Consider the following 9854-nt stretch of genomic DNA (forward strand, 5'->3'; position numbering starts at 1 on the left):
GGTCATAGCCTGAGGCCACAGGGGAGGCCAGAGGAACAGGCCCGGGGCAGCCACGTCTGCAGGGGCAGGGCGGGTGGGGTGGGGAGGAAGGCACACAGATGAGTGGAGGGGCTGGTCCTTGAAGTCACCCGGCTCAGCAGAGACGACCCCAGCTCTTGTAACAGTGGCATTCTGTGGCCAGGTGCCAGGGGGCCCCGCCCAAAAGGCTGCCTCAGTAGGTGGCTTGGCTTCTCAGACCAGAGCCCCCAGGCCCTTCGTTGTCAGAAGGCGCCCGAGAATCCGCAGAGGTGACTCAGGAAAAGTCTCTGGAGCCTGGGGCGGCCCTTCTGGGCACGGACTCTGGGAGAGCGGAAAGGTGACCCGGCCCTGAGCGTGTCCACGAGACCTGCCTGGGCTTGGCGAAGGGCTTCAGGTCTGTGACCCAAAGACGCAGGCCCCTGGCTCTGTGTTTGGGGCGGTGCCCACGGGGGTCCCGTGTTGAGGTGTGCCTCGGGAGGCCGCCCGATTACAACATCGGACGCGAGGGGACGTGGCGGGGTGGTTTCCCACCACCGAGCTCTGCCCTGCTTCGCTGTGAGCACAGCACGTCAGAGCGAGGGCCCCCCGTCCGCACACGAGGCGACTGAGACCCGGGAGTAGCGTGATCTCTTGGGCATTTCACAAACGAGAGCTGAATCGCGCATCTCTGCACAGCTAGTCTGTCCTTTCCTCCCCTCGAGGGCCTGCGTTTAGATCACCTGGAGGCCCCTGAGGCCTCAGCCTGGAGGTTGAATGGCAGGAGCCCGAGAGGGCGGGCCGCAGCAGGTGGCTGAGCCCACACGGCCAGGAGTTGGGAAATAAGGGACGTCCGGTTCCCTGCCCTCCGCTGCTGGCTGGGCCCCTGCACACGGGCCAGTGGGCTGATGGGGACGGAGCCTCACCTCTACGGTGACCCGCCTCCCCGACGGGAGAGAACAGGGCTCTCCTAGCCCAGCTCTGACGCCAGGCCCGGCGATGAGTCCCGTGAACAGATGCTTCTCTCCCCCAGACTGATCGCCGAGGACAACGAGGGCGGCCTCTTCACGGTGACCCTGTTTCGAAAAGTGATCGACGATTTCAAAACCAAAGCCAAAGAGAACAAGTAAGGGCTGGCCTTGGGGGGTTGCTCTGGGTCTGGTCTGTCTGCACCGGAGGGGCCTCTGCTCCGACTGGAAGCTTCTTGGCAAACGCCTCTCATTTGCTTGTTTTAAGGTTCACTGTCCGTGAATTTTACTATGATGAGAAAGAGATAAAGAGGGAAAGGGAAGAGCTGAGCCGTTTGCTGTCTGATAAGAAGCAACAGTATGTGAGTAGACTTCTTCGTGGCGGCCGGGCTCCGGGCAAGGGTGGCTCCTCCCTGGGGGCACACGGCCCCGGGAATGGGTGCCCCCCTGGGGCTGCCGGGGTGCGTCTGGGGAAGGCAGAGGGGCCCCGAGGTGGCGCCTGAGCTGTGAGTCCATCCGAGCTCCTGAGTCCTGGTGCTGCCCTTCCAGGAAGGGACTCCCAGTTCCGCTCTGCAGCTGAGAAACAGGCTCTGGGGGGGGGGGGGGGGGAGGTCAGTGAGCACCTCCCCCAGGAAGAGGGCCCCACCTGAGCCTTCTCCGCCCCAAGGTCGGGCAGGGCAAGGCGGGGATCCCTGAGTGGAAAGTGGGCGGCTCCGTCCCCTCCGTCCCCCTGCTATTCTCAGCAGTGCGGCTCCCCGGGTGCGATGTGACACCTTCTGTCACCAGCACCTGTATTTATGTCCCCTACGCTTTCAGCAAAGAGTGGGTGCTTGTCCCGGAGGAACTGACAACAGCCAACCTCCCGTGTGCAAGGGCAGCTGAGCTCAGGGGGGAGAAAACCAGGCTTTTAGTCTAGAAGTGTGAACAGCGTGGCCTTGGGCACCCCGCTCCGTAAGACGGGCACGTTCCCCACGTGGCATCCTCCCTCTGCAGAGCGGGCCTAAGCCAGGTGGCTCCCGGGGCCTGCCTCGGTGGAATGTCTCCGGGTCCCTTCTCTCCCATCCCCCCACCCCCACCCCCCACCCGGGGCGGGTTCTCGGAGAAGCTTCCTAGTCAGCCTCTGGAGTAGAGAGGAGGGGAAGAATGAGTAGAATGTACTTCGGGCCTGTTGGAGGAAGACCGGTGTGTAAACATAAGGCTGTAAGTATGTGCTCGGACGATGCAAGATGTACCTCCCATGTGGCCAAGTGTTTGCCCCGAGCCTTCTCTGCTTTCGGGCCGGGGGAGTCTGCACGTCCGACGTGACCTCTCCGGGTCGGTGGCCTTTTCACAGGGAGTCCGGACAAGTCAACCCCCTCAGAAGTGGCAGCAGCATGGGGGTTCCCAAAATAGGGTTCTCCCAGCCCCCCCAGACTGGCCCATCCCCCTTGAGGAGGAACGGGGGGCTGGTCCTATAGTCGTGCCCGTGCACGGTTTCGGCCCCTCCCGGCCCCGAGCACACACGTATGTGTGTGGACGTGTGTGCGCACACTAGGGGAACACGCTTTTCGGATCCCAAATCTGCCGGGCTTCTCTGGCTGAGACCCCTTCCCGAGACAAAGGGCTGAGGTGGCCCCGGGCCCGAGGCCTCAGATCTGACACGCCCAGGCAGGAAAGGTGCTCGCCAACAAGCTGGAAAACCAAAGGGTTTTTCCCCTTGACCTCAGCTCGCCCCAAACCCTCATCACCCAGGAGCGCTCGGTGGTCTCTATCATAGTTGAGCAACCCTGCTGGCCTCGGGCCGGCCCTGGCTGGCCTCCGGTTGGGGGCTAGACTGTGGCTGCTGTCACGGTCTCCAGGAGGGAGGCCCTGCCTGCAGGCCAGGTGGTCAGGTCCGTGCCTTTGGCCCCTCCCTCCGCGCTGGCACAGACCCCCGAGGATCGAGGTGATACGCAGGAGCTCGACACCTGCCGCCCGGGTCTCCGGTTACCCGCCGGCGGAGGGTGCTGCTCCCCGACGCTGCCCTGGGAGCCCTTCCAGGGTCTCTCTGTGCAGGGGAAATGGAGATGCGAAGGAGACACACTAGCTCGGAAACATTTAGCTCCCTGCGAGGCTCTCGCTGGGTGCCAGTGAGCGGGGGTCAGCCGGGGTCGGCCCTACCCTGGCCGCGTAGACCCTTTCCCCCTTAGCTTGTTGGGAGGCGGGTGCGGTCGGCATCCTCCGCCGTTTTGATTACTCGCCAGCCAGAGGGGGCAGGCTGGGGCCTGGGGCTTCGGCCCCCCTGTGAGAGCACGGGGTGGGGGCTTCCTGTGCTTTCTGTTTGCAGAGAGGGTAAAGGAGGCTGTGTCCCAACGGCACACCCGCCGTCCGCGTGTGGCATGCTTAAGTGCACCCCGATTGCCCTGTTGCCACCGAGGCTGGACGTGGTGGGGACACGCTCCTCAGGCAGAGCCGTTTCCACGAACGCTGCCTGGAGCTGTCCCCGTCCTGTCCCCATGGAGGGGAGGTCCTGACCAGGGCCAGGCAGAGCGGGGGGGGTGATGTGGGCACCGGCTCTGTCCCTGGAATATGGGGCCTGAAGACCTTAACACCCCGGTCCCATCTCGAGTCTGACCAGCACGCAATCCTGGAGGGCGGGCCGGCCTTGCCGGCCTCCCTGTGCTTTTCAGGCAATGCGAGTTATTTCTGTTTGTTGTGATGCATGTTTGCCGAAAGATTAATAAATCATTTCTGTGCCTTTAGCAAACTTCCTGTGTTGCTCTTAAAAAGGGATCATCCACCTTCCCGGACCACAAGGTTCAGGTAACCCCGCTAGGGAACCCCGATAGGCCCGGTGCGGGGCAGACGGACAGAGAGAGAGAGAGTGAGGGCGAGGGAGAGGTAAGCAGCACCCGGGAGCCCTGGGCTTCCCCCGCTCGCATGTCCTCGCCAGTGCAGGCGTCTTCTGAGAAAACAAAGCCTTGCGTTTTCTGTTACCGAAGGTGGCTTTTGAGGGCTCAAATCAAGGAGCCCAGCATCAAACGCCTTTCCTCCTCATCCGGGGGGCCTCCTTGGAGCTGCCCCCCGCCCCCGGCAGTGGATGGTGCTTGCTGGCCAGGGTGCCCCCCGCCCTGTCTGGAGGTGGCTGGAGCTGGTGACGGGGACAGGTGCTGGTGGTCGGGCGGCTCGGCTCTCCTCCCCTGGCTGCCCCGGCTGGACCCACCCCTGACCTTGGTGGGCACTTGGAGGTGCCTTTGCTCCAAGACTCGAGGCTCCCTCCCCCCGAGGAGCGGCCACAGCGGCATTAGTGGCAGCTGTCGTGGCCGAGTGAGGCGGGCTCCTCGGAGGGCCCCCTGGAAGCGGCGGCCGGTGGATGACGCCAGGACCCCGGGGCAGCGCCTCCCTGGGAGGCGGGCCCCTTCGCAGCACAGCGTCAGAGGGAAGCCTGCGGGCTGCCTGCTGACAGCCCTGAGGTCAGGGGCTGCCCAGCCCCTGCAGCCCGGTCTGCGGTGGCCCCGCGCATGCGCCGGGTGGCTGGCCCGCGGCGCTTCCCCGGCCCCCCCCCCCGCCCCCCGGGGCGGCTGGGCCGACGCGGTCCCGGCCCTCGTCCAACCACCTCGCTGCTTCCGCTGGCCGCCGGGCATTTCTTCGCCGCTCGGGGCCTGCTCTGTCAAAACCCACGTCCTGCTCGGCCTCGCGTGGGCCGAGCGGCCAGCGGGCGTCACCGGCTCTCCTGTCTCTGCAGGGCCCGCTGCTGCGCTGGCTCAAGGTGAACTTCAGCGAAGCCTTCGTTGCCTGGATCCACATCAAGGCCCTGAGGGTGTTTGTGGAGTCCGTGCTCAGGTGCGTGGAGGAGGCGCCCAGCCCGGGGTGGGACAGTGAGCTCTGGGGGCCCCTAGGGCTGCCGCCTGCCCCTTCCGCCGCCCCCCCCCCCCCCCCCCCCCCCGGTCTCCTCTGGCACCTGCCGGGCCCTCCCGTCCTCTCCGCGCGCTCCTCCTGGCTCTTGGCAACATGTTTAGGATCTCCTGAGTCACACGAGCCTTCCCTCGGCCCTGCGGGCCCTGCTGTCCTGTGCCCCGCATCCCGTTCCTGCCAGACTCTCCGCGGCAGGCTCCGCCCCGCCCCGTGCACCTGCCGGGGCCTGGCGACTCCTAGAGGAAACACCAGCACGGTCTCAGTCCTTGACCTCTGAGCCCAAGGCGGCACAAAAAACGAAAGCCCTGAACCAAACCGAACTAACGACAACAAAAATTTGGCCTTGTTTGTTTTTTTCACCAAAGTGAAAACAATCACCGTGGGAGATTTGGGAACTGTAGGTAAGCACGACCAATGAATAAAAAAATCACCTGTAATTTTAATGCCGGGAGAAAACTCTGCTGGCTAGTGTGCAGGTGTGAATTTTAGGAGTTTTTGTTCCTTTGTGTTTTGCTTTTTTTTTTATTCTAGTTTACAGATATGCATATTTTTTTTTTTTACTAAATTTTTGCAAAAATGGAATCAAGCAGTATTTTTTAAAGCCTGTTTTTCTGCCACGTTTTGAACATGTGCAGTGACATGAGCTATGTGGGGAGGGGGGGATCTTGGTAGCATCACACACGGCTGGCTGTACCCTTTTTCTGGAAGCTTCCACCCCTGCTTCTTGGCCCCCTCTGGCCCTCTGACCCTCTGGAGTGCTCTCCCCAGCCCCTCCCCTGCCTGCAAGGCGGGCGGCCCCCGATCCCTTCCCAGCCGTCCACCTGGAGGCCTGTTCCGTACTTTCCCTTTCGAGTCTGTGCCTCCTACCTCGTCCTGTCCGCCTCTCACCTCACACGGGCTTCCCCTGGACATCTGGCTCATCTTCCCTCCCGACCCCTTCCCCCAGCTGCCCCGGGCTCACGTCTTTCCTGTTTCCAGACCCCAAACCTCAGGGCGGGCTCAGATCCCTCTGCTCCCTCACCCTCGCCTCCTACGCCCACTCCTGCACCCCACGACGCTTCCGGTGGGCCACCTGGCCTGCCCCTGCTTTCTCTCTTCCCTCCGTCCCCGGCCTCACCTGGCCGGGCCAGCTCTTGCCACGGGCTCTCACTTGGTCCTGTGCCTCCGGTTCATCCTCCACGCGGCTGCCGGTGTGGTTTTGTCCAAGCACGATATGGCGGCTGCCAGGATCTGACCGTGGCTCCTCTCGTGGTCATCCACCCCCACCCATCTCAGAGGCCCGGAGTGGCGTGGATTGTGGCATTGGGCTGCGGGGCGCAGACGAGCAAACCTGGAGTGTGTCAGCCACCTGTGGTGTAGACGGGGCCCGAGACTGACCCTGCTGGGCTCGAAAATCAGTGGTTCTCAGGCTCACTACAGTGCGGATGCCCGTTTGCTCGAGAGAGGTAGAGATGGACGTCCTTAAGTTGGATGAAACAGGATTTCTCCTAAAAGTATATGTAAAAGTAATTCTTTACAAGACTCTCAATGTAGGATTTTTTTTTTTTTTTACTGTGTCTGTATTTTTCCGGAATACGGTTGTATATGTGAGCGCTGTTTGAAAAATTCAAGTTCAGAAATACATACTGTGGAAACAGTTCCCAGTCCCCACTGCCCATAGATAATCACGGTTAATGGTTTCGAGACTCTTCTTTCTCCCCCAAATGGGATCGTTCAGCGTCCTGCGGCTTGCTGTCTTCTTCTGCTCTGAATCAGTCTCTTCAGCACGGGTGAAGCTACCTGATCCTTTTTTAATGGCTTTTTCATATTCTATCCTGTGGACAGATCGTAATCCGGGAAAACAGAGGCTGAACACGTTTGCTGGGGCACACAGACGGTGAAGTTCACCTGCTCGCCTGTTCCTCTGACCCCCTGTTGGTCTTTGCCCCGCCCCCCCCAGTTGGCTCTTGGCCGCTGTCTCCCTCTTCTCCGAGCCGTTTTGTACTTCCCGCCTGGGGGGGTGGGAGGGGCCGACGTGCTCTCTGCCTCTGTCACCCCGCTCAGAGTCGGACAGATGTGAAATGGACATCTGCCAGACACTTCCAGATGTGAAATGGTCGTGGACTCCATAAAGTCAAAGTGAAGTAGACAGCCCTCAGTTGAGGGAGAGCTGGTTGACCCTCAGGGCGCAGTGAACCGGGGGCTGCCGGGCACAGGGTGGAGGGGCCAGCCAGGAAGCTGTCAGTCTGGATCTCGGTGGGGAACAGAGGTTACGGAATCCTGACGGCGGCTGTGTGGCCGCGATCGTCTAGGGAGAGCCCTGCAGAGGGAAGGTACTGAAAGGGCACCTCGGGGAACCCCAATATTTAGAGTGGAGGAGAGAAGCCCATGAGGAAGTCAGGCAGGAGGAGGGAGTGGCTGATGAGTCAAAGGGAGGAGAAGCTTAAGGATTTAGGTGTCCCCGTGAAGAGGGTCACGAGGTCATCGGTGGGACAAGCTCGAGTGTGGTGGCCGGATGACTGGGTGACACGGGACACTGGGCACTCTCAAGTTTGGAATGAGAGCCCAAGGGGGCTGAGGGCGTTTCTTACAAAGGAGGGCAGGATGGCGAGATGTTACAGGGAAGGGGACAGCGGTAGACGATGCTGGTGCCCCCGTGGCACAGAGGTCTCGGTGTGGGGGCCTCACGTCAGGGCTCCCCGCCGGGTGACCTCGGCGGTCAGGGAGGAGGAGGGTCCTCTACTGAGCGGAGCAAGAAGGAGCAGTGTGGGGGCGGCCTTGTGGAGAATGAGCCCTGACCCGGCTGTTCTGGAAGGCGTGTTCTGAGCAGAATAGAGGAGGTGTTCATTGACATCGATCCAGAGGGAGGGTCAGCAGGGAAAGGGCTGGAAGGATCTGGGAAGAACGTGGGAAGCCCCGAAGTCGAGAGAGTGGTCTGAGAAAGGGGCCCAGGGCTTGGAGGCTTGATGGGGGGAACGAGGAGCAGTCAGTCAACATTCACGAAGTGTTGGAGTGCCCGCCGCCCTCCAGGTCTGGGGACACAGTAGACTGTGCACAAAACAGACCCGTGCCTCTGCCCCGATGGGAGCTCGCGGGCTGGGCAAGACAGGACAGCTGGGACACAGGGGTCCTCGTTCGGGAGGGTAAGCGAGCTCCCAGGGCAACCTGCAACGACTGGCGGAACGACCAGGTCGGACGACAGAGCGCGGTGGCACCATGGTCTGGGAGCTGGAATGCGCGTCCTTAACGTGCGTGTTGCCTGGGGTGTGTGGTCAGCAGGTGGAGACAGCGGTGTCGGTGTCGGTGAGGCCGAGGGTGTGGAGTGGGTTTCTGGAAAGCACTGGGAGTTGCGGGAGGGAGTCAGGAGGGGGGGCTGCTCGCTCAGGTAAGATGGCCACGGCCCCTCCGCTCACTCCCCCGGGGGGTACCAGAGCTTTGTGGTAAGAGGGGACACGGAGATGAGGCCATTCCCCTCGCCCGTGACCCAGCCCACGCGCCACCACCCGTCTGCACCCGCCAGCTTCTCTGGCTCTTGCCTCCTGGAAAGACCATTTAGGCGGGGCTCGGACATCGGGGTCCTGCCGGCCCAGCATCCTGGAAACGCACAGGACTAAGCAGGTGTTAGGCTCGGTGTGTGGCGAAGGCAGCGACACGCGTGGGCATGGCCTCCTTCACGTACACTCTGCTTCCCGCCCGCAGATCCAGCAGACCTCCGCGTTTTAGTGCACGCCGCACCGTTATCCAGAAACGGCCGGTCAGCCTGTTCTGGCACATTCCCCTCCAGAAAAATCCAGTCACCAGTCTCACCTCTGACCCTAAATATTTCATTCCACTGAGTTTTACTGTCTTAAGCGGTGTCAGCTGAAGCTTTTTTCTTCTTACTAGCACCGCCTCTGTTTCTTGTCAGGGTTGTTTTCCCCACGTTTCCATCTGGGGTAACTTATCCGCACATTTTGTCTGTCTGGGAAGGTACGGGCTTCCAGTGAATTTCCAGGCGGTGCTCCTCCAGCCTCACAAGAAGTCCTCCACCAAACGTTTAAGAGAGGTTCTGAACTCTGTCTTCAGACATCTGGATCAAGTAGCGGCTGCAAGCGTGTTGGATGTAGGTATACGATCCAGAAGCGGCCGGGGTTCTGTGCTCAGGTCAGCCTCCCCACCTGGGAACTTGCCAGATCCCGAAACTGCCTGTTACGAAGATGTACGTTTCACAAATGCTAAAGTTAACAAGGAAGAGGCTGTGTGTGTGTGTGTGTGTGTGCGCGCGCGCGTGCCTGGCGAGGGTGCACTGCGCGGGGCAGAAGATGCCGTCACGGCCCGGAGAGCCTCCTCAAAAACATAAAGACGGGACAGCGAACTGCCTTCTGCGCCTAGAGCGACAGCACCGCGTCCTCTTTTGCAGGCGTCTGTGGACATCCCGGGACTGCAGCTCGGCAACCAAGACTACTTTCCTTACGTCTATTTCCACATCGACCTCAGCCTGCTCGACTAGGAGGCGCTGGCCCCACGAGGCCTTCCCGTCCGTGCGGACTCCGCAGACGCCGCTCTTTCCCTCGGCCGCGGAACCCCACGGAACTTAGAGTTTGAGAGAAATTGCTCACAAAAGTTAGTTACAGTTGTATTTATTTTTTTTTAAGTTACAATAAAGAAATGCCCCGTCCTTTGAATGGTCTTTTATGTTCGAACGTAATTCAAAACCTCACTTTACATAAATGGGGACTGCCTAGAAATTGGTCACCTGCTGTTTTAATTTTGTGTCTTAACGGATCTCTTGGGACGGCTTGGGAAGAACATTAAAAATCCTGAGCTGACCGTATAACCAGCTAGATTTCCTAACAGTCAGTGGGGATGGCCCAAAGACAAAATGTTGGGCATGAAATGTCGTTCCCAACGGACAACCCACTGTTCTTCATCCTTCTTTCCGTAAACTCGCCTTACGTTTCACATTCCACAGATGGCACCTGGCCTTGCGGGACACACGTAAAAATCCGTATTGTGGCAGGCGTCCAGATGGTGTCCTTGGAATCACAAGTATTTTATAGG

The 9854-nt window shown here is 60.7% G+C and overlaps 1 protein-coding gene across 9 annotated transcripts in view; it reads left to right on the plus strand.

The window, feature by feature from the left end:
• The window catches only part of ATP6V1C2 (ATPase H+ transporting V1 subunit C2), a 60985-nt gene that overhangs the window by 43201 nt on the left and 7930 nt on the right, over positions 1 to 9854 (plus strand). For 2 of the 9 annotated variants that reach the window (XM_058682533.1, XM_058682534.1), the window contains 6 exons: positions 1028 to 1120; positions 1231 to 1324; positions 3684 to 3821; positions 4666 to 4763; positions 8784 to 8916; positions 9214 to 9471. In XM_058682533.1, coding sequence (XP_058538516.1) covers positions 1028 to 1120; positions 1231 to 1324; positions 3684 to 3821; positions 4666 to 4763; positions 8784 to 8916; positions 9214 to 9303 — 646 coding nt within the window. In that variant the 3' untranslated portion in view covers positions 9304 to 9471. The other 7 variants (XM_058682530.1, XM_058682532.1, XM_058682538.1 and 4 more) reach the window with 7 other exon arrangements.

The sequence above is a fragment of the Neofelis nebulosa genome, chromosome 9 (assembly GCF_028018385.1).
Source record: "Neofelis nebulosa isolate mNeoNeb1 chromosome 9, mNeoNeb1.pri, whole genome shotgun sequence".
Lineage (NCBI taxonomy): Eukaryota > Metazoa > Chordata > Mammalia > Carnivora > Felidae > Neofelis > Neofelis nebulosa.